This window comes from Coregonus clupeaformis, chromosome 37 (assembly GCF_020615455.1).
Source record: "Coregonus clupeaformis isolate EN_2021a chromosome 37, ASM2061545v1, whole genome shotgun sequence".
Classification (NCBI taxonomy): Eukaryota; Metazoa; Chordata; class Actinopteri; order Salmoniformes; family Salmonidae; genus Coregonus; species Coregonus clupeaformis.
This window is the reverse complement of record NC_059228.1, coordinates 18,752,531-18,779,374: the sequence shown is the minus strand read 5'-3', so window position 1 is coordinate 18,779,374 and position 26,844 is coordinate 18,752,531. Positions and strand designations below refer to the sequence as shown.

The 26,844-nt window shown below is 42.4% G+C and overlaps 1 protein-coding gene across 4 annotated transcripts in view; it reads right to left on the bottom strand.

Annotated features, from left to right (window-relative positions):
* Positions 1-26,844, bottom strand: part of LOC121553189 (zinc transporter 6-like) — a 70,186-nt gene that overhangs the window by 17,520 nt on the left and 25,822 nt on the right. For 3 of the 4 annotated variants that reach the window (XM_041866176.2, XM_041866178.2, XM_041866179.2), the window contains 3 exons: positions 21,708-21,788; positions 16,390-16,425; positions 15,505-15,599 (listed from right to left, as the gene is read on the bottom strand). In XM_041866176.2, coding sequence (XP_041722110.2) covers positions 15,505-15,599; positions 16,390-16,425; positions 21,708-21,788 — 212 coding nt within the window. Of the gene's footprint in view, positions 1-15,504; positions 15,600-16,389; positions 16,426-21,707; positions 21,789-26,844 lie in introns of those variants that run through there. The other variant, XM_041866180.2, reaches the window with a different exon arrangement.

Sequence of the window (26,844 nt, the reverse complement as noted above, 5' to 3'; positions counted from 1 at the left end):
CGAGCTCCTGGGCTTACTGTCTCACGCATTCTGGTGCATTGTTCATACTCACGGACATGTATGTTTTTAAGTGATTGAACAGGTTGGTCGTGTTTCCACCTTTTGCTAAGACAACACGACGACACAACTTGCATAGGGTAGTGTTTTGGTCGGGGTCGGAGATTTTAAAGCCAAACCAGTTCCAAACAACAGAGGTGCCCCCTTTCTTCTTAACCAATTTATCCTCCTGCTCTTGAGCAACATCAATTTCTGTGTTTTCGCTCATCCTGGATTGTAAAGTTTTCCCCCAATAGTTAACCTGCCTCCTAACTGCAGCTGCCTGCACACTTCTTTGTTGCTAGCACTACATGCGTGCAACAAGTGCATGCGACGTGCGCTCATAAAAATAGGTCAACATATTAACATACATTCTTTTATTCGTAAGAACCAAGAAAGGTTGGATAAAAAAAAAAAAAAAAGATGTAGCTACTTAGTACTATCACTCAGTTGAAATTTGGAACAAAAAAATATTGATGCAAAATTCGAATTTATGAATTCTGAATAAATCGCGGTATCCATGATATTGCTAAATCCATATCATGGCGCGGCACAATACCGGTTTTTACTATCAAACCGGTATATCGCCCACTCCTAGTAGCCAATACCAATGGACTACATGGACACCGAAAAGACAATTCAGAAAGGGAAAAAAAAAGCATGTACACTACATGACCAAAAAGTATGTGGACACCTGCTCGTCGAACGTCTCATTCCAAAATCACTCTTCTGGGAAGGCTTTCCACTAGATGTTAGAACATTGCTGCGGGGACTTGCTTCCATTCAGCCACAAGCGCATTAGTGAGGTCAAGCACTGATGTTGGGCGATTAGGCCTGGCTCGCAGTCGACATTCCAATTCATCCCAAAGGTATTTGATGGGGTTGAGGTCAGGGCTCTGTGCAGGCTAGTCAAGTTCTTCCACACCAACCTCGACAAACCATTTCTGTACGGTCCTCGCTTTGTGCACGGGGGCATTATCATACCCAAACTGTTGCCACAAAGTTGGAAGCACAGAATTGTCTAGAATGTCAAATCAATTTTTATTTGTCACATGCGCCGAATACAACAGGTGTAGACCTTACAGTGAAATGCATACTAACAAGCCCTTAACCAACAATGCAGTTTTAAGAAAGAATAAAAAAAATACAATATAAAGTTACAAACAATTGCCATGTAGTGTATGTCAACAACTGTTCTATGGATGTGTAGGTGTATACAGTGAGGTGGAAAAAGTATTTGATCCCCTGCTGATTTTGCCCACAGACAAAGAAATGATCAGTCTATAATTTTAATGGTAGGCTTATTTGAACAGTGAGAGGCAGAATAACAACAAAAATCCAGAAAAACGCATGTCAAAAATGTTATAAATTGATTTGTATTTTAATGAGGGAAATACGTTTTTGACCCCCTCTCAATCAGAAAGATTTCTGGCTCCCAGGTGTCTTTTATACAGGTAACGAGCTGAGATTAGGAGCACACTCTTAAAGGGAGTGTTACCTGTATAAAAGACACCTGTCCACAGAAGCAATCAATCAGATTCCAAACTCTCCACCATGGCCAAGACCAAAGAGCTCTCCAAGGATGTCAGGGACAAGATTGTAGACCTACACAAGGCTGGAATGGGCAACAAGACCATCGCCAAGCAGCTTGGTGAGAAGGTGACAACAGTTGGTGCGATTATTCGCAAATGGAAGAAACACAAAATAACTGTCAATCTCCCTCGGCCTGGGGCTCCATGCAAGATATCACCTTGTGGAGTTGCAATGATCATGAGAACGGTGAGGAATCAGCCCAGAACTACACGGGAGGATCTTGTCATTGATCTCAAGGCAGCTAGGACCATAGTCACCAAGAAAACAATTGGTAACACACTACGCCGTGAAGGACTGAAATCCTGCAGCGCCCGCAAGGTCCCCCTGCTCAAGAAAGCACATATACAGGGCCGTCTGAAGTTTGCCAATGAACATCTGAATGATTCAGAGGAGAACTGGGTGAAAGTGTTGTGGTCAGATGAGACCAAAATCGAGCTCTTTGGCATCAACTCAACTCGCCGTGTTTGGAGGAGGAGGAATGCTACCTATGACCCCAAGAACACCATCCCCACCGTCAAACATGGAGGTGGAAACATTATGCTTTGGGGGGTGTTTTTCTGCTAAGGGGACAGGACAACTTCACCGCATCAAAGGGACGATGGATGGGGCCATGTACCGTCAAATCTTGGGTGAGAACCTCCTTCCCTCAGCCAGGGCATTGAAAATGGGTCGTGGATGGGTATTCCAGCATGACAATGACCCAAAACACACGGCCAAGGCAACAAAGGAGTGGCTCAAGAAGAAGCACATTAAGGTCCTGGAGTGGCCTAGCCAGTCTCCAGATGTTAATCCCATAGAAAATCTGTGGAGGGAGCTGAAGGCTCGAGTTGCCAAACGTCAGCCTCGAAACCTTAATGACTTGGTGAAGATCTGCAAAGAGGAGTGGGACAAAATCCCTCCTGAGATGTGTGCAAACCTGGTGGCCAACTACAAGAAACGTCTGACCTCTGTGATTGCCAACAAGGGTTTTGCCACCACGTACTAAGTCATGTTTTGCAGAGGGGTCAAATACTTATTTCCCTCATTAAAATGCAAATCAATTTATAACATTTTTGACATGCGTTTTTCTGGATTTTTGTTGTTGTTATTCTGTCTCTCACTGTTCAAATAAACCTACCATTAAAATTATAGACTGATCATGTCTTTGTCAGTGGGCAAACGTACAAAATCAGCAGGGGATCAAATTATTTTTCCCCTCACTGTATATGTTTGTGTATATGAATGGGAGGGTGAGGGAAGAGTGAGGGATGGTCAATATGAATGTGTAGGAGGGTGGGAGAGGATGGGTGTGTGGATGAATAGGGTATATGTTGGGCGGGAATGAATGAGAGGATGTGTAAGTCGATGGATGAGTGTAAGTGTGTCTGAGAGGTACAGTAGGAGAGGGTGGGCAAGGATGGGAGGTTGGGACAAGCTTAGCTTGGGTGGGCAAGGATGGGAGGTTGGGACAAGCTTAGCGTGGGTGTCGAGGCGGGGAGGGGGATCATTTAAGATACTCTTTGAAGAGGAAGGGTTTCAGGAGTTTTCTGTAGATTGGTAGAGACTCTGCTGTCCTAGCTTCAGGGGGCAGCTGGTTCCACCAGTGGGGTGCCAGGATAGAGAAGAGCTTGGACTGGGCTGTGCGGGAGCTGCCCTACCGTAGGGGTGAGATGGCCAAAAGAGAGGTGGCAGAACAGAGTGCCCGGGTTGGGGCGTTAGGTTTGAGCATAGCCTGAAGGTAGGGAGGGGCAGTTCCTCTTGCTGTTCCGTAGGCAAGCACCATGGTCTTGTAGTTGATGCAAGCTTCAACTGGAAGCCAATGGAGTTTGCGGAGAAGCAGGGTGACATGGGAGAACCAGGCAGCGTTCTGGATAAGTTGCAGGGGTTTGACGGCACAAACGTGGAGCCCAGCTAACAGCAAGCTGCAGTAGTCCAGATGGGAGAGGACAAGTGCCTGGATTAGGACCTGCGCAGCTTCTTGTGTGAGGTAGGGTTGCACTCTACAGATGTTGTAGAGCATGAACCTGTAGGAGTGAGTCACTGCTTTGATGTTTGCAGAGAACGACAGTGTGTTGTCCAGGGTCATGCCAAGGTTCTTCGCACTGTGGGAGGGAGACACTGTGGAGTTGTCAACCGTAAAGGAGAGGTCTTTGAGCAGGCAGGCCTTCCCGGGAGGAAGAGCAGCTTTGTCTTGTCGAGGCTGAGCTTGAGGTGGTGGGCCGACTTCCAGTTGAGATATCTGCCAGGCACGCGGAAATGCATGTCGCCACCTGGGTGTCAGAAGGGGGAAGGAGAAAGTAGTTGAGTGTCATCTGCACAGCAATGATAGGAGAGACCATGTTAGGATATAACAGAGCCGAGTGACTTGGTGTAGAGAGAGAAGAGGAGCGGGTCTAGAACTGAGCCCTGGGGGACACCAGTAGTGGGAGTACATGGTGCAGACACAGATCCTCTCCACGTCACCTGGTAGGAGCGGCCTGCCAGGTAGGATGCAAAAGTATGTGGACACCCCTTCAAATTAGTGGATTTGGCTATTTCAGCCTCACCTGTTGGTGACAGGTGTATAAAATTGAGCACACAGCCATGCAATCTCCATAGACAAACATTGGCAATAGAATGGCCTTACTGAAGAGCTCATTGACTTTCAACGTGGCACCGTCATAGGGTGCCACCTTTCCAACAAGTCAGTTTGTCAAATTTCTGCCCTGCTAGAGCTGTCTCGGTCAACTGTAAGTGCTGTTATTGTGAAGTGGAAACGTCTAGGAGCAACAACGGCTCAGCCGCGAAGTGGTAGGCCACACAAGCTCACAGAATGGGACCGCCGAGTGCTGAAGCCCATAAAAATCATCTGTCCTCGGTTGCAACACTCATTATGGAGTTCCAAACTGCCTCTGGAAGCAACGTCAGCACAAGAACTGTTCATCGGGAGCTTCATGAAATGGGTTTCCATGGTTGAGCAGCCGCACACAAGCCTAAAATCATCATGCGCAATGCCAAGCTTCGGCTGGAATGGTGTAAAGCTTGCCGCCATTGGACTCTGGAGCAGTGGAAACGCATTCACTGGAGTGATGAATCACATTTCACCATCTGGCAGTACGATGGACAAATGTATTACACGAGACAAAATTCACAAATTCTACAGCACAACGGCAGAGTCATGTCTTAGGTGTAAAACTAACAATGACTCAATAATCCATGCCTTCTGGGAATGCTATAAAGTCCAAAAGTTATGGGCGGAGTTAGAAAGTTGGCTATCAGAAGTACTACAATGTAATCTGTCTGCATATTTCAAGACATGGCATGTGAGGGTGCAGTGAGATATCCGATGGGTTGGAACGATACTTTTCTCGTCAATCATCTTGAAAAAAAATTCTACTGAAACTGGAAATCAACCAATCCTCCATCGTTAACACAATGGAAAGGTCAAATTGGTACAGTTTGAGGCCATGTGGCGGAGAGTGATACGGGTGCTGGAGATGGGGGTGTGATCAGGTGGGTCTGGGCAGGGGTGATGTTGTGGATGTTTGTGTGCGTCTATGTTTGTGTGTATGTTTTGTATTGTTTAAAAAATAAAACCAAAAAAAAAGCAGGTGTTTGTTCTCCTTGAACATAGAATGGTTGCACTGACTCCAAGATGAGACTAGACGCGACACACCGAACATCCACATTTGCAAAGCTAAATGTTTGGTACAGATTTTGTATGACAATATTCTCTGAAAGAGACTCTGTGTGGCAAAGGGGACAGGACATAGGTCTATGCTCTAATTTGTACTGATAAATCATGTGCAAAAACACCAAACACAAAAGTTAATACATTTATAATAAACAGTAGCAAATGTGCAATCCAAAGCTATTGCTTATCTGGGTGGAACCCTAGTCCGCAGTGGGTTGGTCTCCTACACTGTATAAAGCATAGTCCAAATGAAGTACACCTGGATCCATGTATTCCACCCCTCACTCTCTCTCCGTAACGAGCATGTGTGAGCAGCTATAACTTAAGCAGATGTTATCATGAACCGCTTCTTAAGGACATGAGTCTGAGTACGAAAATGTATGCACTCATTACTGTAAGTCACTCTGGATAAAAGCGTCTGCTAAATGACTAAAATGTGAAATGTGATGCATGTGATGAGACGCCTTAGTACAGTAGGTAATCCAGATTAAACAGACTCTAGGAATAGTCATAGAAAGCCATGTCTGCTAGCTAACCAACAGATAAGCAACCCTCTCAAGTTTACCGACAATATCCCCATTTCCATTACAGCATTATAAGTGTTTTAATCTATAAAATTTATTTGAATTGTAAATTACACATAATTTACACAATAAAGACTGATTTACAATCATAATGCAGACGATCTTAGTGTACAGAAAACAGTCAGAGTAAAACAGGAAACCCACCACCATCCTGGGGACTTGTGTTGTCAGTAAAGCCACACGAAGGGCACTTTTGCTGAGCGTCCTCCATGAGAGAACCATTTTAGCAGAGTGCCTTATTTATGATATGACTGCCTGTTTGGCTGCCCCAGGGCTCTGCTGTCTGAAACATGCTTACATAATACCATTTTGAACTCACTGTGTGTGTGCGCGTGCATCTGTGCGCAAATGCGCATGTGTGTGTGTGCTGTTAGCCTGACTAATGCACTCCTGGCAATGAGATGTTAAATGAAGTTAGCCTGTATATTTAGCCTTGTTTATTTGACTGTGGGGGAAAGTGAATGACCCAGACAAGATGTACGCAATGTACAGTTTCACCACAACTCATCAATCACAAACAGCACAATCTAAACAAAGATACTGATAACTTTTATATTTGAAAACAAGTGAGACAATGCAGATTTAAAAACAACAACAAACAGTGCAGGTGTGGTTGAAAGCCCATGGGCTTACATGAAAACCACACCACAAAAAAAAAAAAATATACAGTACATAAGTACAAAAATTTAAAAAGGTTTGTTAAAACAGATAACAAAACCTACTAATTATAAATGTATAAAATAATTAATCAGTAATCACAAAAATATACAAAAATATATAAAAGTTTAAGTGTTTGTTGTGTTGTCATCAGGCTGACCCCCAGTCTTTGCTTGAAGTTATTGAGGGATGATGATGTTTTGGCAATGTGAAGATAAGAATTCCAGAGTATGGTACCTCTATATCTGATACAGAATTGACTGTGTGAAGTGCAGCAGTGGAGAGGGTGAAGGTTATCGCAGTGTTAAATAGATGGATTTCAGAATTAACCTGGAAGAATCCATTGAAGGGTTTAGGTAAACTGTCTGGGAGGTATGAGTATTTGTAGATGAAAGTGTATAATTGGCGTACATTAATGTTGTAAAAAGACAAGATATTGAGTTTCTTAAACAAAGGTGCAGATGGAGCCAGGTAATTTGAGGTGGTGGCTGGTCTTGCAAATGTATTTTGTATGATGAGTAATTTGTGTAGGTAGGAGGCATATGTACTGACCCAGACAATATTACAGTTAATGAGACATGGGTAAATTAAGTTATAGTATAGAGTTAGGAAGCAAGCCTGATGAACCAAATCACTCATCTTTCTGATTATATGAACAGATTTCATCACTTTGCTGCAGACAAATTGAATATGATCTTTCCAGGACAACTTTTCATCAATTAGAACTCTGAGGAATCTAGTGGATGTGACTTGTTCCGTTTCATTGCCACCAATTGGCTTTTTAAAAAAATTAAACAATATTTATTATTCTTACTAGTGAATACAATTAAGTAGAATTTTGTAAAATTTTAAAGATAATTTGTTTATCTGTGACCGACTGGCTCGATCTTATGTACAAAAAAATGAAAGTGTTTTTTCCATTGGATGAAAGTAGAGTCAGAGCTGGAAAATGGTATATTGTATATTATACACTACAGTTGAGGAACAATGGGAAAGTCATTCTGCTTTCAAAGTTGATAAACTTGTAACCCCACTTTTGAGAAAATGGCCCTTGAATGTTTTGGTACACCTACAGGAGAGCTCTTTGTCTACAACCATTCAGCATCGTTCAGACCCTCTTAAGCCTTAGCCACACCCATCTCTTTAAGGATTCACGTGAGGCCATGTGCTAAACAGAACGAGTACGGCAGTGTACTCAACCAAAGATTTCAAGACTATAGGCTGGTTTATACTACATCTATCTACATGTCTGTAGACAGTTGTCGCAGTGACATCCTAAACATTCTATTGTCGTACGACATTAAACTTGTTGTTGTCATAATGAAAAAAAGTATAAACACAAAAACGACAGGCTGCATGACAACAGCCTGATGGTCCAAAATAGCATAACTGGTGTATTTTAACACCAATAAACCCACACGTTTAAAATTGTCACATGCACAGGATACAGAAGGTGTAAACGGTACAGCTAGCTAGCTAAACCATAATCCCAACTCATAATGTTACTACCATGCATGAATCTACAGGTAGCTAAAGTTAACCAACTAGGTTCAAAGTTAGCTAGCTAGCTAACATTAGGCTATAACTAGCAATGCAAATGGGTTTCTGAGATATGAATAATATTACTACACAGATCATACACGTAACGTTAGCTAGCGAGCCAGCCAGCTAATGTTAGCTAGCTAACTAACAGTACGCTTTAACTTGCAATGAAAACGACTGAAAATTAGAAACATATCTGAAAATGAAGCTAGCTAGACTCTTACCCGTATACATGGATGAACGCTTCTCCCTCTGTTATGGATACCATAGTTGCCCTTAGTTTGACAATGCAATCCAGAGACAGGTTTTATACAACAGCCTTCGTGTTCTCTTTTTGACTCCCTCCGCATATTTACAATCAAACGCCAGAATTTTGTCCATCGATCTCATACTCTGCTTCCACCCGGCATTCCACTGATTTCAAAACTCCGTCAACTTCTTCTGTGAAAACACTGTTGATCGCCGTTTCAGAAGAGTCTACAATGTCTGATTCAATGATTTAAAAAAAAAACTAAATCAGATTTCCTCATCGTCTGATTCTTTTTCAGAGTCAGCATGGCACGATCGTCCTCCAGAAAGTCGAGAGCATTAGCAACACTTTTGCAGTTCTTCATGATATCGTTCAAAAAAAGCCGCGTTAGAAAGGATTACCTACACATACTGAGCAGCTCATGTTAGACAGATGCATGCTACATGGCAGACCCATCCAAACTCATCTCTCAGCATGTCCAGCCCAGCCATTATCTCAGCCAATAATGGCTAGCTGGAAGGTTCCTGTCTTTTTCCGTAGCTAAACCAACTGGCTCGTAATTTAACAAATGTATTAGTATTTACAGATGGCTTACAAGTTTGTTATTAAGGCACATAAAAGATCACGTTCCAGAAATCATATAAAAAATATGCCTCTCCTGTGAAGTTGTGACGTGCGATATATGCCTAGTTTCCTGAAACGAGTCGCATCTGGAACCATTCAGAAAATGTGTCCATGCCTGAGTTGGCGTCATTAATTAGTTAATCAAAATTCTTGTGTGATAAAATAGAATTGGTATCATCAGCAAAGAGAATGTGAAGTGTGATAGAAGACACAGCAGAAAGGTCATAGATATAGATTAGGAATAACAAAGGTCCAATTATCGGACTCTGTGGCACGCCACAGGATATATTGGCTCTGGTAGATGCACAGCCGTTTGCATAAACAAATTGTTCGGCATCATAAACATAACTATATAGCCAATTATATGAATAATCATGAAAAACGTAATAATGCAATTTAGGAAGTAATATTTCATGATCAACCGTGTCAAATTCTTTGGATTAATCTAAAAAGATGCCAAGAGCGTATTAATTGTTGTTCAGGGCTGTAAAGATTTTATCCACAAATTGTAAAAGAGCCATATCTGTGGAGTAGTTTTTACGAAAACCATATTGGTGCTCATATAGAATACAGTGTTAAATTAAATGTTTCAACGTTCTCTTATACACCAATTTTTCTAGGATTTTAGAAAAACATGGTTGTACAGATATTGGCCGATAATTTGTAAAAGATCTGGGATCCCCAGATTTAGAGGAGGGGATAACTTCTGCAATTTTCCAATCTTTAGGAACAATACCAATTTGCATTGATTTGGTGAAGATATACACTACATGGCCAAAAGTATATGGACACCTGCTCGTCGAACATCTCATTCCAAAATCATGGGCATTAATATGGAGTTGGTCCCCCCTTTGCTGCTATAACAGCCTCCACTCTTCTGGGAAGGCTTTCCACTAGATGTTGGAACATTGCTGCAGGGACTTGCTACCATTCAGCCAAAATAACATTAGTGAGGTTGGGCACTGATGGTTTGGTGATTAGGCCTGGCTCGCAGTCGCCGTTTCCAATTCATCCAAAAGGTGCTTGATGGGGTTGAGGTCAGGGATCTGTGCAGGCCAGTCAAGTTCTTCCACACCGATCTCGACAAACAATTTTTGTATTGACCTCGCTTTGAGCACGGGGGCATTGTCATGCTGAAACAGGAAAGGGCCTTCCCCAAACTGTTGCCACAAAGTTGGAAGCACAGAATTGTCTAGAATGTCATTGTGTTAAGATTTCCCTTCACTGGAACTAAGGGGCCTAGCCCAAGCCATGAAAAACAACCCCAGACCATTATAACTCCTCCACCAAACTTTACAGTTGGCACTATGCATTCGGGCAGGTAGCGTTCTCCTGGCATGCGCCAAACCCAGATTAGTCCGTTGGACTGCCAAATGGTGAAGCGTGATTCATCATTCCAGAGAACGCGTTTCCACTGCTCCAGAGTCCAATGGCGGCGAGCTTTACACCACTCCAGCCGATGCTTGGCATTGCGCATGGTGATCTTAGGCAGTTTGGAAGTCGTTAGTGAGTGCTACAACCGAGGACAGACGATTTTTACGTGCTTCAGCGCTCAGCGGTCCCGTTCTGTGAGCTTGTGTGGCCTATCACTTGGCGGCTGAGCCGTTGTTGCTCCTAGATGTTTACACTTCACAATAACACTTACAGTTGACCGGGGCAGCTCTAGCAGGGAAGAAATTTTACGAACTGACTTGTTGGAAAGGTGGCATCCCTATGACGGTGCCACGTTGAAAGTCACTGAGCTCTTCAGTACGGGCCATTCTACTGCCAATGTTTGTCTATGGAGATTGCATGGCAGTGTTCTCGATTTTATACACCTGTCAGCAACGGGTGTGGCTGAACTAGCCGAATCCACTAATTTGAAGGGGTGTCCACATACTTCTGTATATATAGTGCATATTTAAGTTACCAATTACCTCCATCAACTTCATTACATCAGGAGGATCAAACTGAAGCAGAGAAGGGAAATGTCCCTTAACGTAATCCAGGGGATTTCCATCAGTTTTCTCTATTTTCTTTGACAGAGAGGAACCCACATTCACAAAAGAGTTATTAAATTCACATGAAATAACATCAGGATCACTATAGGTCTTATTTCCAACAATAAATTGAGACTGAATAGTTGTAGATGCCTTTCTCTTATTTCAACAGTTGATTGATGATTTTCCAAGTAGAATTTATATTTAAGGATTCTTGGAATTTGTTAGTAAAATATATATTTTTAGATATCCGAAGTACGTGAGTAAATTTGTTCTTATACTTTTTGTAATTTGCAGAATTCAGGGGATTTGTGAGAAACTTTTTATACAACTTGTTTTTTTAACTGAGGATTTTTTTAGACCGGTTGTAAACCATGGTTTCCAGAACCCATCTGCTGCTTTCTTATGTGGTTTAACGAAGAGAAAGCAGATGTGAAATACAGAATTGAAAGATGAGTCTGGTAAGCAGACTGATTATACAAATTCCCATGAAATACCAATCAACATCTTAAAGCGCTCAAAATTACTTCTGTTAAATATTCTACCTTTTAATGCTACTAATCATTTCCATGTGTTCATTTTCAGCTGCCAAAGAGAAGTGGAAAATTAGAAAGTGGTCAGAAATGTCAGTATAAAGTATACCTGTATTAGCCACATTATTCAAAGAATTTGTAAAACTATTATCAATAAAGGGTGGCAGATGAACTGGTCACTCTTGTGGGCTTATAGATGAGGGGATACCGATAGCTGGAGTATAAAGTATTCAAAAAGTCAGACGTCAGTGAGTGGTTCTCACTTTTAAATACATTTTTATTGTCATCACCCAATAGAAAAACACTATCTTCATTAATAATCAAACCCAAGGTTGACGCAAGGATATCAATGAAACTACCAATGTCAGAATAGGGTGGCCGACAGATGCATCCAATAACCACTTTTTCACCACCAAAAAATTAACAGGACAGAATTTCTATGAAAAGAGATTCAACATCAATGTCATTAGATGTAAGTGCGAGGTCCTCTCTTACAAAGAATTGAAAACATTTATGAACAAAAATGGACACTCCTCCCACTCGAGGTTCTACAGTGCAGAACAGCATTATAAGGAGACGTCATAAAGCATGGTTGTCTCTTCAGTCAACCATGTTTCTGAAAAGGGCAACACTGGAACATTCATGACTGAGAGAAGACAGATAATGAACAAGGTGGTCATGATGTTTAGGAAGACTGCGAACATTCAAATGAAAGGTAGAAAATAAGCTTGTCTTGGAATTAGATAAACTGCTATACAGGTTGTTAAACTGCTTAACATTATAGTAGTCACAAATTATAGACTCATCTCTGGTAAATTTCAGTACATTTTAATCTGGATCAACATAATAATTATATTTATAGTTCGCTTCATTAATATCTAATCTTTAATATTAAAGACCATGTTATCAGGGTTGATATCCTACCCAACTAAGAGATACACAGTCGGAATCATCCAGAGAATGGTACGGAAACATAGAAGTACATGGCTCACATGTCCAATATAACCATACATTTGTGTTAGTTTTATCAATAGTGGTGCACTTCCTATGAAATGCACATTGACAGTCCACATAACACCACTGAAGACTTCAGAGGGTTATGACATTTAGAGCAATGTGTGTTTTTGGTCATGAGGTGAAACACATGAACAAAGTAGAATAAATAAATAGGTCTGTGTGTGTATGTGCGTGTTTGTCAAATAATTTGACTAGAGCGGAGTCACTTGAACGACCAGCTGATCATACTTCAGGTATATGATGTTGCCTTTTTTTAGTTCTTCAATAAGTTGTGGCAGCGGTTCCTTTCTTTTGAGGCATACCTTTTTGGAGAAGTCTTCATTGATGAAGATTTTGGTTCCCTTCAGGCACTTGGCTCTCCTGAGAATCTCCTCGTCTTTGAACCTGAGCAGTTTCACCACTATAGATCTGGGCCGTCCATCGGGGAAGAAAGTGACATTCCTATGCGGCCTCTCCATCTCCATGAGTTTAGGGTCCAGTTTGAGTTGATCTACCACGAGTTCCTTGGCCTTGACTTCTGTGTCATGCCAAGTTTCAGTCTTTACGTCCTCAATTCCATCGTTTAAAATGTTAATGCACCTCAATTGGTTTTCGAGGTAGTCTCCTTTGGAAGAGTGCTTGTCAAGTGTTGTTTGGAAAATTGCGAAATCCTCAGACATGGTTTTGAATGTGGTCTGGCTGGTGACATTCACTCCCTTTAGCTCCTCCACCTCTGACTGATTAAATTCCAAACTGTGTTTAAATTCCATTACATCCTTAAACAGATCATCAACCCTTTTGTTGGTAGAATCCATAAAGATTGCAGGAAGGACTTAGTTATTTTCCTGCAGAACTATTACATCTTTATAGAACTATTTTTGTTGATCGAGTAGTTAATGGAGTGTAGTGCTTGATACGTATTCCTTTTCCGCATTGAGCTTTGCTAAATTTTTCTGTCTAGTATTAGCCATGCTACAAGCTTGTTGTGAGCTAAAATGAGTTTGCAAACACAACCCATACCCCGCCTTCCAAAAACATGCTCCGCCAGTGAAATGGCAAACCTACACAAGCAACACACACTTAATCACACATGCACCAGCACAATAAACAGTGAGAAAGTGGAAAACTTTCTCACTGTATGGATCCTGGCTGCACTTCACTAAACGAGCAGGAGATTATCAACTTGCAAGTTAGTGCTGTGGATACAAGCAGAATGCGGGGCAGTAAGTCAAAACACCGGTCAAAGATGCATGGGAGAGACAGTGGTAGGAGCATTCGCTTACCCACGGAATGAACCCAAGATAGTTCAGCTGCATCATTTACACTTGGAGCATATTAAGCCCAGTGGGCAGAACAAGCAAGGTGGTGGGCAAAGCCAATCACAAGCTAGCAAGATTCTATTGGTGCGTTTTAGCATGTATTTGCATATTTCCGTTAGGGAACGGTTACACTGATGTGAGCGTGTGCAAGAACTCAATTCACCCTTACATTCCTTATAAACAACGCAATTTTTTGAAACGTTGGCAAAGTGTTAAGTCCACAAAATGTAGTGCACTGTGTTCGTAACAGATTGTAGTTTTGTGAACAGAAAACAGAGAATGTTTCATCCTGCTCCATCTTCTAGCTCTCCCTGCCACTGGACTTCCTCTCATCACTATATCTGCTGGTGTGTGAACGTTCCAACCGGATTCAAGATTTGACCCCATGTGACATGTCGGAGTTTCCCCTTTTGTCTGTGATCTAAAAGGTGCACACTAATATGACAATCATCATCAGTCATTGTGTACTACATCACTATCACTCAACACAACCTGCCCAAACACAGGAAGAAATCCTTCCAAACCCAGCAGAGGATTGGTGGATGCACAAGCAGAGCCATTCAGAGCTCTCCTCTGTGGCACGTGACTGGGTGACAGACAGGCCGACTGAGAAGACTGCCAATTCGTCCATGATCTAAGCACGTCTCGTGTCGTAATGTTCCTCGAGCAGATTAAGTAATTCTAAGGCAAGGCGAATGAGGACGACAAGACAGCCGTAGTGCTCCTAATCTAGCATACTGCTCCACTAAAGACCTTAATTACATAAGATAGAAAAGCCATTTAGCCTTTCTAAGAGGCCATGGAACAAATACACACCATCTGCACCGATCAAAAACATTGGGCAAATCGGCACGGACACGAATACAGAAAAGGCCATAGGCGAAGGGGACAGTGTCAACATTTTGCTTCTGTGTCGTAAACATTGGGCTCAAAACAAACAAACAAAGACAGAAAGGTCAGCTTTCTACGCTGCCCTCTACTAGGTAGTGCTGACTGCGTGATCTACAGGGGTTGTGTTCCCCTCCCGTCTCCCTCCATTCATTCATTCACGCAGGCTCTCTTCCATGGCCATCCTCATCTCTTTCTCTGGCCTTACTGTCTCCCTCCCATCTCTCCTCTCTCTCTCTCTAACAAACTGATTTTTTTCTCAGAATACTGGTTGTATTTTGAGCTAGAGTAGAGACGGTGCTAATGACGTGCACAGGGCTGTGTGTGTACATTATGAAAAGTCTCATTGGATTTCAGTCAGACTGATGTAGGGGGTCAACTAGTGTAGGGGCTGGATTGTCCTAGAGTCCATAAATGTGTCAATGACGATTTACAAACTAACAGTGAGAGATGACAGCTTGGGCCCTGCTTAGTGAATCACTGCAGCCACAGACAGGCATTGCGCAGCGCCAGCCCCCCTGCTGGCAGCTCAGGGGAATAACAACCAGTCTGCAGCAGACAGCCACGTACAGCAGGACCAGGCACAGTGGGGCGGCACAATGGCTACTAGGACTGCCATGTACTACAGACAGAATTGACTATCAATGACTGTGTGGAATCCATTACTGACAAACACAGCTGAAAACAAGACCTAATACTATCCCAAAATGCACTACAAGAATTATGCTTTATAATTGACATACTGTAATATCGTCAACCTCTTTTTCCATACAGTAAGTTAGTATAGCAGTTTATTATTACCGCCGACATACTAGGCAGTGACTGGTGAGGACAGTCACGAGTTGACCTACCTTCTGAGACGTAGACAAAGGGCTTGTTCTTCACAGAGAGAAGAGTTAGCAGGTTGAAGAACAGCGCTACAAAGGTCCCCACCAACAGACGACCCCTGCACACACACACACAGAGTACCATTATCAGTACAAAAGAGACGCAGGCTTGTAACACATTGATGTCAAACATAGCACACACTCTCCATGGCTTGTACAGTCGTCTCCAAGTACTAGGCTAATTACTGTGCACACAATCAAGTTAAGAGTAATATTATTGCTAAAATCAAGTTGGAATACATGACACTTCCACAATGAAGTTAAAGAAGTGAATTGTGATGGAAAACAAACACGTGTAAACGTGTCCAAAACACAAATATCAAAACATCCAAATAGAGACAATCCATTTAAAAAAAACACAAAAACAATCAACTGAGGCAGATTTGAATGCTGAGGGAAGTCAGTGGGTACTGCATTGGAAATGGATGTTCTCCACTAGATTAAATGTTGTGGTACCTGGACCATGTGATGTCTTGTCTGGCTAACACCTGCTGCCCAGCAGTGAAAATAATACTTGTGGTTTTAGTGATAGTGCACTCCAATGTTCCACTGCTTTAAAATGTAATCTCATCAACGGAGACAGGTTTAAGTCGGTCTTGTTTTCATCAAACTACTAATCTTTGTTTCATAATGGCGATTCAGGATGTTGCGGCTGTGGCGAGTGATGGCAACATGATTAGCTGAAAATCCCATTGTTTTCAGTTTAGAGGGATGAGAGCGACGGTAGGCTAAGACTGTCTGGACCAGACCTGCCTGTGATGTTTCTTCGGGCTGCTGTTCTCCCTGGAGTGTGTGTGTGTGTGGAACAGGGGTGTTTGAGCAAGTGTGTTTAGACCGCGGCCTACTTACGTGTGCACCTCCGGCTGCTCCACAAATCTCTCCACACTGACAAAATAACAGAAGGGAAGAAAAACAGTGTCACATAGAAACATGGGGCAATATGGGACAAGTTAATAAACAACAAAAGGTACCACGTGACCTGACCAGGGAACCCTCTGTTGGGCTGTTGTTCTAGTACAAGGGGACTTCCTATACCAGGGAACCCGCTGTTCGGCTGTTGTTATAGTACAAGGGGACTTCCTATACCAGTTGACTGTGCCTTTAAACAGCTTGGAAAATTCCAGAAAATGATGTCATGGCTTTAGAAGCTTCTGATAGGCTAATTGACATCATTTGAGTCAATTGGACGTGTACCTGTGGATGTATTTCAAGGCCTACCTTCAAACTCAGTGCCTCTTTGCTTGACATCATGGGAAAATCCAAAGAAATCAGCCAAGACCTCAGAAAGAAAATTGTAGACCTCCACAAGTCTGGTTCATCCTTGGGAGAAATTTCCAAACACCTGAAGGTACCACATTCATCTGTACAAACAATAGTATGGAAGTATAAACACCATGGGACCACGCAGCCGTCATACCGCTCAGGAAGGAGACACGTTCTGTCTCCTAGAGATGAACGTACTTTGGTGCGAAAAGTGCAAATCAATCCCAGAACAACAGAAAAGGACCTTGTGAAGATTCTGGAGGAAACAGATACAAAATTATCTATATCCACAGTAAAACGAGTCCTATATCGACATAACCTGAAAGGCCACTCAGCAAGGAAGAAGCCACTGCTCAAAAACCGCCATAAAAAATCCAGACTATGGTTTGCAACTGCACATGGGGACAAAGATCATACTTTTTGGAGAAATGTCCTCTGGTCTGATGAAACAAAAATAGAACTGTTTGGCCATAATGACCATTGTTATGTTTGGAGGAAAAAGGCGGTCGCTTGCAAGCCGAAGAACACCATCCCAACCATGAAGCACGGGGGTGGCAGCATCATGCTGTGGGGGTGCTTTGCTGCAGGAGGGACTGGTGCACTTCACAAAATAGATGGCATCATGAGGAAGGAAAATGATGTGGATATATTGAAGCAACATCTCAAGACATCAGTCAGGAAGTTAAAGCTTGGTCGCAAATGGGTCTTCCAAATGGACAATGACCCCAAGCATACTTCCAAAGTTGTGGCAAAATGGCTTAAGGACAACAAAGTCAAGGTATTGGAGTGGCCATCACAAAGCTCTGACCTCAATCCTATAGAACATTTGTGGGCAGAACTAAAAAAGCGTGTGCGAGCAAGGAGGCCTACAAACCTGACTCAGTTACACCAGCTCTGTCAGGAGGAATGGGACAAAATTCACCCAACTTATTGTGGGAAGCTACGCAAAACTTTTGACCCAAGTTAAACAATTTAAAGGCAATGCTACCAAATACTAATTGAGTGTATGTAAACTTCTGACCCACTGGGAATGTGATGAAAGAAGTAAAAGCTGAAATAAATCATTCTCTCTACTATTATTCTGACATTTCACATTCTTAAAATAAAGTGGTGATCCTAACTGACCTAAGACAGGGAATTTTTACTAAGATTAAATGTCAAGAATTGTGATAAACTGAGTTTAAATGTATTTGGCTAAGGTGTATGTAAACTTCTTCAACTGTATATGGACACTGTTTTGTGGCAAAAAATAAGGGGTTAAATATACAGTGGGGGAAAAAAGTATTTAGTCAGCCACCAATTGTGCAAGTTCTCCCACTTAAAAAGATGAGAGGCCTGTAATTGAGACAGAGATTTTTTTTCCAGAAAATCACATTGTAGGATTTTTTATGAATTTATTTGCAAATTATAGTGGAAAATAAGTATTTGGTCACCTACAAACAAGCAAGATTTCTGGCTCTCACAGACCTGTAACTTCTTCTTTAAGAGGCTCCTCTGTCCTCCACTCGTTACCTGTATTAATGGCACCTGTTTGAACTTGTTATCAGTATAAAAGACACCTGTCCACAACCTCAAACAGTCTCACTCCAAACTCCACTATGGCCAAGACCATAGAGCTATCAAAGGACACCAGAAACAAAATTGTAGACCTGCACCAGGCTGGGAAGACTGAATCTGCAATAGGTAAGCAGCTTGGTTTGAAGAAATCAACTGTGGGAGCAATTATTAGGAAATGGAAGACATACAAGACCACTGATAATCTCCCTCGATCTGGGGCTCCACGCAAGATCTCACCCCGTGGGGTCAAAATGATCACAAGAACGGTGAGCAAAAATCCCAGAACCACACGGGGGGACCTAGTGAATGACCTGCAGAGAGCTGGGACCAAAGTAACAAACCCTACCATCAGTAACACACTACGCCGCCAGGGACTCAAATCCTGCAGTGCCAGACGTGTCCCCCTGCTTAAGCCAGTACATGTCCAGGCCTGTCTGAAGTTTGCTAGAGTGCATTTGGATGATCCAGAAGAGGATTGGGAGAATGGCATATGGTCAGATTAAACCAAAATATAACTTTTTGGTAAAAACTCAACTCGTCGTGTTTGGAGGACAAAGAATGCTGAGTTGCATCCAAAGAACACCATACCTACTGTGAAGCATGGGGGTGGAAACATCATGCTTTGGGGCTGTTTTCTGCAAAGGGACCAGGACGACTGAACCGTGTAAAGGAAAGAATGAATGGGGCCATGTATCGTGAGATTTTGAGTGAAAACCTCCTTCCATCAGCAAGGGCATTGAAGATGAAACGTGGCTGGGTCTTTCAGCATGACAATGATCCCAAACACACCGCCCGGGCAACGAAGGAGTGGCTTCGTAAGAAGCATTTAAAGGTACTGGAGTGGCCTAGCCAAAAAATCTCAATTTGTCTGTCATAGTTGACGTGTACCTATGATGAAAATTACAGGCCTCTCTCATCTTTTTAAGTGGGAGAACTTGCACAATTGGTGGCTGACTAAATACTTTTTTCCCCCCACTGTATATATATATATATATTCCTGATCTTTCTTATACCTCTTAGATATAGGACAGACACTTTAGAACAAACTTCCTTTCATGTCTTGTTTTTTTTTTTGGGGGTGGGGGACGACGACGACGACGACGAAGACAATCTGTTGTTCCATGTAGTGAATCTGTAATTCAATGCGTTTGTATGGGCTAAATGCAGCAAGGCCCCCCAAAAATTAAACATTTTTTTACATATATATTTTTATACTTCAAGAGGTATTCAAAATCAAATAGCTAAATGATCCTTGGTATGACCTTCAGACCCCTTTTTCCACATTTTGTTACATTACAGCCTTATTCTAAAATTGAATAAATAGTTTTTCTCATCAATCTACACACAATAAAACATAACTGTTTTTATTTTTTGCAAATGTATAAAAAAATAAAACTGAAATATGACATTTACATAAGTATTCAGACCCTTTACTCAGTACTTTGTTGAAGCACCTTTGGAAGGCATTACAGCCTCGATTCTTCTTGGGTAGGACGCTACAAGCCTGGCACACTTGTATTTAGGGAGTTTCTCCCATTCTTCTCCGCAGATCCTCTCAAGCTCTGTCAGGTTGGATGGGGAGCGTCACTGCACAGCTATTTTCAGGTCTCTCCAGAGATGTTTGATTGGGTTAAAGTCCGGGATCTGGCTGGGCCATTCAAGGACATTCAGAGACTTGTCCCGAAGCCACTCCTGCATTATCTTAGCTGTGTGCTTAGGGTCGTTGTCCTGTTGGAAGGTAAAACTTAGCCCCAGTCTGAGGTCCTGAGCGCTCTGGAGCAGGTTTTCATCAAGAATCTCTCTGTACTTTGCTCCGGTCACATTTTCCTCTATCCTGAATAGACTCCCAGTCCCTGCCACTGAAAAATATCCTCACAGCATGATGCTGCCGCCACCATGCTTCACCGTAGGGATGGTGCCAGGTTTCCTCCAGACGTGACACTTGGCATTCAGGCCAAAGAGTTCAATTTTGGTTTCATCAAACCACTTGTTTCTCATGGTCTGAGAGTCTTTAGGTGCCTTTTGGCAAACTCCAAGCGGGTTGTCATGTGCCTTTTACTGAGGAGTGGCTTCCGTCTGGCCACTCTACCATAAAGGCCTGATTGGTGGAGTTCTGCAGAGATAGTTGTCCTTCTAGAAAGTTATCCCATCTCCACAGAGGAACTTCCACCAACACCCTTCTCCCCCAATTGCTCAGTTTGGCCGGGCGGCCAGCTCTAGGAAGAGTGTTGGTGGTTCCAAACTTCTTCCATTTAAGAATGATGGAGGCCACTGTGTTCTTGGGGACCTTCAATGCTGCAGACTTTTTTGGTACCCTTCACTAGATCTATGCCTCGACACAATCCTGTCACTGAGCTCTACGGACAATTCCTTTGACCTCATGGCTTGGTTTTTGCTCTGACATGCACTGTCAACTTTGGGCCCTTATATAGACAGGTGTGTGTGCCTTTCCAAATCATGTCCAATCAATTGAATTTACCACAGGTGGACTCCAAGTTGTAGAAACATCGCAATGATGATCAATGGAAACAGGATGCACCTGAGCTCAATTTTGAGGCTTATTGCAAAGGGTCTGAATACTTATGTAAATAAGGTATGTTTTTAATTTTTTTATACAATTGCAATAATTTCTAAAAACCTGTTTTTGCTTTGTCATTATGGGGTATTGTGCGTAGATTGAGGGTTTTTATTTTAATCAATTTTAGAATACGGCTGTAACGTAACAAAATGTGGAAAAAGTAAAGGGGTCTGAATGCTTTCTGAATGCACTGTAGCTTAGTAGAACCCTCTCTGTCTCTAACCTTCTGTCTTATGTAACCATACTAATTTGAGTGTTCCCCCCCGTTTCTCTCTCTCTGAATGACGGAAGCCTTGTTACACACGTGCTTGACATGTTGTTTGGCAGTCATGTGCAAGAGACGGTGTAACGTCATCTCTCCCCTCCCCTGCCAGAGACATGACCGCTAGATAAACCCTGCCTTCTCTAATGGGTGCTTCAGGTTGAGTTGTGGACATAGGCAGGAACAAACATTCCAACAGTGCTGAAATCTCTCTCTCTCTCTGAACACACTGCGCTAGCCCAACATAGGACACACATGGTTGATGTACTAGTTGCCACCGAGTGAATAAGGGGTAGTGTGTGTCGTCATCAGCACTCCCCCTCCTAAAACCCTCCCCTGCCTGAGCCGTGACCGCTGGATAAACCCTGGCCCTGGTCGCCTTGGCTCGAGGTGTGGGCTTAGGTTGGCACAGGCAGACATTCCCACAGCGCTGAAATATTCAGTAGCCCCCGTCCCCCACCCCATCCCCTGTGTCCCAAAACAGGGGTCAACCCTGGTTCCACCTACCTCTCCTTCAGAATGAACAGAGCACCCAGCTGCACCAGCACCGTGGAGGCAAACACAGCCAGGACCTCCAGCCGCTTAAACCTGGTGGAACACACACACACGAGCAATCAAGCAAACGAACATAACTGAAAATACACGACTGACATCAGAGATCATGTGCTTTGTAACATGCATTTTCATTTGAGCTACTGAGACTACCAAGATGCTAGAAAAGAGATCAAAAAAATAAAATAAAATATTTGTCACTGTCGTCTCATGGTGTCTGATATGAAAAAGCAGGAGTTTTGAGACTGAGTGATATGATGCACAGCACAATTCCCTGTGTCCGTTCTGTAAGCATGAATGAAAATCCTACTGTATCCAGAACACAGAAAGTGTAACACAAAACATTTCCATAATCACTTCAAATTGCTCATCACTAGTGTGGAACAGATATGGTGCCATACATTGTAGAAGAGAGTAGTGTATAAAAAGGTACACTTAAGTCTAGCAATAAGAACAGTTTCCATCTGTAAATGTACATATTTTGGTAATGTCCTTGTCCCATGTCAATGTTTAGTAACATTCTGTACTGGGCAAGCTGGATAGACAGAAGGGTTATGGAGAGTTGCTCCAGTTGAAATGAGACAATCTGTCCAGTCGCTGACCCATTGTACTGGCCCAGTGTGCATATTAGGGCCAAGTCAAGCTGATAAGCAGCTTTCTATGCAACCACCACTGCTCAACAGCCTAAGGTCAAAGAAAACAAGCAAACACATAGCCCTATTCCATAGAACCCTACCCGATAAAAACAGCTTGCATGGTGTGTCAACAAATGCTGTGTGTATGAGATGATGTAGGGACAACACACACACACACAAACACAAAAAGGCTACACCGTACCGCGACTGTAGTCATGGGAAAACAAACACACACGGCCATCAACACAGGTCAGGGGCTTAACCTCTAGAGTCTAACCCGAGGGGGCGGTTCTACTAAGCTAACATATGGAATTGGTTTATGATGGTCTTACCAATGATCATTTAGATATTTGATTTAGAATTTAGGACACCTTTAGGTATAAAAAAAATATATAAAAAATGTATTTGATAAAACATAGAATTTTAGCTTACTGCTATTAGCCCATATAAACATATTGAATAACAGATTCATACATGGAAAAACATGTAAATCACACACCTTGACTTTTTCCACATTTTGTTGTGTTACAAAGTGGGATTAAAATGGATTTAATTGTCATTTTTTGTCAACGATCTACACAAAATACTCTATCAAAGTGGAAGAAAAATTAACATTTCTTTTTTTACTAATGGAAAATAAAAAAACAAATATATTTTGATTAGATACAGTGGGGGAAAAAAAGTATTTAGTCAGCCACCAATTGTGAAAGTTCTCCCACTTAAAAAGATGAGAGAGGCCTGTAATTTTCATCATAGGTACATGTCAACTATGACAGACAAAATGAGATTTTTTTTCTCCAGAAAATCACATTGTAGGATTTTTAATGAATTTATTTGCAAATTATGGTGGAAAATAAGTATTTGGTCAATAACAAAAGTTTCTCAATACTTTGTTATATACCCTTTGTTGGCAATGACACAGGTCAAACGTTTTCTGTAAGTCTTCACAAGGTTTTCACACACTGTTGCTGGTATTTTGGCCCATTCCTCCATGCAGATCTCCTCTAGAGCAGTGATGTTTTGGGGCTGTCGCTGGGCAACACGGACTTTCAACTCCCTCCAAAGATTTTCTATGGGGTTGAGATCTGGAGACTGGCTAGGCCACTCCAGTACCTTTAAATGCTTCTTACGAAGCCACTCCTTCGTTGCCCGGGCGGTGTGTTTGGGATCATTGTCATGCTGAAAGACCCAGCCACGTTTCATCTTCAATGCCCTTGCTGATGGAAGGAGGTTTTCACTCAAAATCTCACGATACATGGCCCCATTCATTCTTTCCTTTACACGGATCAGTCGTCCTGGTCCCTTTGCAGAAAAACAGCCCCAAAGCATGATGTTTCCACCCCCATGCTTCACAGTAGGTATGGTGTTCTTTGGATGCAACTCAGCATTCTTTGTCCTCCAAACACGACGAGTTGAGTTTTTACCAAAAAGTTATATTTTGGTTTAATCTGACCATATGACATTCTCCCAATCCTCTTCTGGATCATCCAAATGCACTCTAGCAAACTTCAGACGGGCCTGGACATGTACTGGCTTAAGCAGGGGGACACGTCTGGCAATGCAGGATTTGAGTCCCTGGCGGCGTAGTGTGTTACTGATGGTCATTCACTAGGTCCCCCCGTGTGGTTCTGGGATTTTTGCTCACCGTTCTTGTGATCATTTTGACCCCATGGGGTGAGATCTTGCGTGGAGCCCCAGATCGAGGGAGATTATCAGTGGTCTTGTATGTCTTCCATTTCCTAATAATTGCTCCCACAGTTGATTTCTTCAAACCAAGCTGCTTACCTATTGCAGATTCAGTCTTCCCAGCCTGGTGCAGGTCTACAATTTTGTTTCTGGTGTCCTTTGACAGCTCTTTTGGTCTTGGCCATAGTGGAGTTTGGAGTGTGACTGTTTGAGGTTGTGGACAGGTGTCTTTTATACTGATAACAAGTTCAAACAGGTGCCATTAATACAGGTAACGAGTGGAGGACAGAGGAGCCTCTTAAAGAAGAAGTTACAGGTCTGTGAGAGCCAGAAATCTTGCTTGTTTGTAGGTGACCAAATACTTATTTTCCACTATAATTTGCAAATAAATTCATTAAAAATCCTACAATGTGATTTTCTGGAGAAAAAAAATCTCAATTTGTCTGTCATAGTTGATGTGTACCTATGATGAAAATTACAGGCCTCTCTCATCTTTTTAAGTGGGAGAACTTGCACAATTGGTGGCTGACTAAATACTTTTTTCCCCCACTGTTCGTATTCAACGCCCTGAGTTAATACATGGTAGAATCACCTTTGGCAGCGATTACAGCTGAGTCTTTCTGGCCCATTATACTTAAACATTCTTCAAGCTCTGTCAAGTTGGTTGTTGATCATTGCTTAACAGCCATTTTCAAGTATTGCCATAGATTTTCAAGCCGATTTAAGTCAAAACTGTAACTAGGCCACTCAGTAACATTCAATGTCATCTTGGTAAGTAACTTGGTCAGTGTATATTTGGCCTTGTGTTTTTATCCTGCTGAAAGGTGGATTTGTCTCCCAGTGTCTGTTGGAAAGCAGACAACCAGGTTTTCCTCTATGACTTTGCCTGTGCTTAACTCTATTCCGTTCCATCCTAAAAAGAAATCCCTAGTCTTTGCTGATGACAAGCATACCCATAACATGATGCAGCCACAACCATGCTTGAAAATATTAAGAGTGGTCCTCAGTGATGTGTTGGATTTGCCCCAAATATAATGCTTTGTATTCTGGACAAAAAGTTGATTTTTTTTGCAGTATTACTTTAGTTCCTTACTGAAAACAGGACGCATGTTTTGGAATATTTTTATTCTGTACAGGCTTCCTTCTTTTGACTCTGTCATTTAGGTTAGTATTGTGGAGTAACTACAATGTTGATTCATCCTCAGTTTTCACCTACAATGCATTCGGAAAGTTTTCAGACCCCTTCCCATTTTCCACATTTTGTTACGTTACAGCCTTATTCTAAAACGGATTAAATACATAACAATCCTCAATCTACACACAATCCCCCATAACGACAAAGTGAAAACAGGTTTTAAGATATTTTCGCAAAAAAAACAACAACAAAAAACAGAACTTATTTACATAAGTATTCAGACCCTTTGCTATGAGACTCGAAATTGAGCTCTGGTGCATCCGGTTTCCATTGATCATCCTTGAGATGTTTCTACAACTTGATTGGAGTCCACCTGTGGTAAATTCAATTGATTGGACATGATTTGGAAAGGCACACACCAGTCTATATAAGGTCCCACAGTTGATAATGCATGTCAGAGCAAAAACCAAGCCATGAGGTCGAAGGAATTGTCCTTAGAGCTCCGAGACAGGATTGTGTCGAGGCACAGATACGGGGAAGGGTACCAAAACATTTCTGCAGTATTGAAGGTCCCCAAGAACACAGTGGCTTCCATCATTCTTAAAATGGAAGAAGTTTGGAACCACCAAGATTCTTCCTAGAGCTGGCCGCCTGGCCAAACTGAGCAATCGGGGGAGAAGGGCCTTGGTCAGGGAGGTGACCAAGAACCCAATGGTCACTCTGACAGAGCTCCAGAGTTCCTCTGTGGAGATGGGAGAACTTTCCAGAAGGACAACCATCTCTGCAGCACTCCACCAACCAGGCCTTTATGGTAGAGTGGCCAGACAGTAAAAGGTACATGACAGCCCGCTTGGAGTTTGCCAAAAGGCACCTAAAGGACTCTCAGACCATGAGAAATAAGATTCTCTGATCTGATGAAACCAAGATTGAACTCTTTGGCCTGAATGCCAAGCGTCACGTCTGGAAGAAACCTGGCACCATCCCTACGGTGAAGCATGGTGGTGGCAGCATCATGCTGTGGGGATGTTTTTTAGCAGCAGGGACTGGGAGACTAGTCAGAATCGAGGGAAAGATGAACGGCGCAAAGTACAGAGAGATCCTTGATGAAAACCTGCTCCAGAGCGCTCAGGACCTCAGACTGGGACGAAGGTGCACCTTCTAACAGGACAACAATCCTAAGCAAACAGCCAAGACCACACAGGAGTGGCTTCGGGACAAGTCTCTGAATGTCCTTGAGTGGCCCAGCCAGAGCCCGGACATGAACCCCATCGAACATCTCTGGAGAGACCTGAAAATAGCTGTGCAGCGATGCTCCCCATCCAACCTGACAGAGCTTGAGAGGATCTGCAGAGAAGAATGGGAGAAACTCCCCAAATACAGGTGTGCCAAGCTTGTAGCCTCATACCCAAGAAGACTCTAGGCTGTAATCGCTGCCAAAGGTGCTTCAACAAAGTACTGAGTAAAGGGTCTGAATACTTATGTAAATGTGACATTTAAGTTTGTAATTTGTTATACATTGGCAAAAATTTCAAAACACCTGTTTTTGCGTTGTCATTATGGGGTATTGTCTGTAGATTGATAAGAGAAAAAAACTATCTATTTTAGAATAACGCTGTAACGTAACAAAATCTGGAAA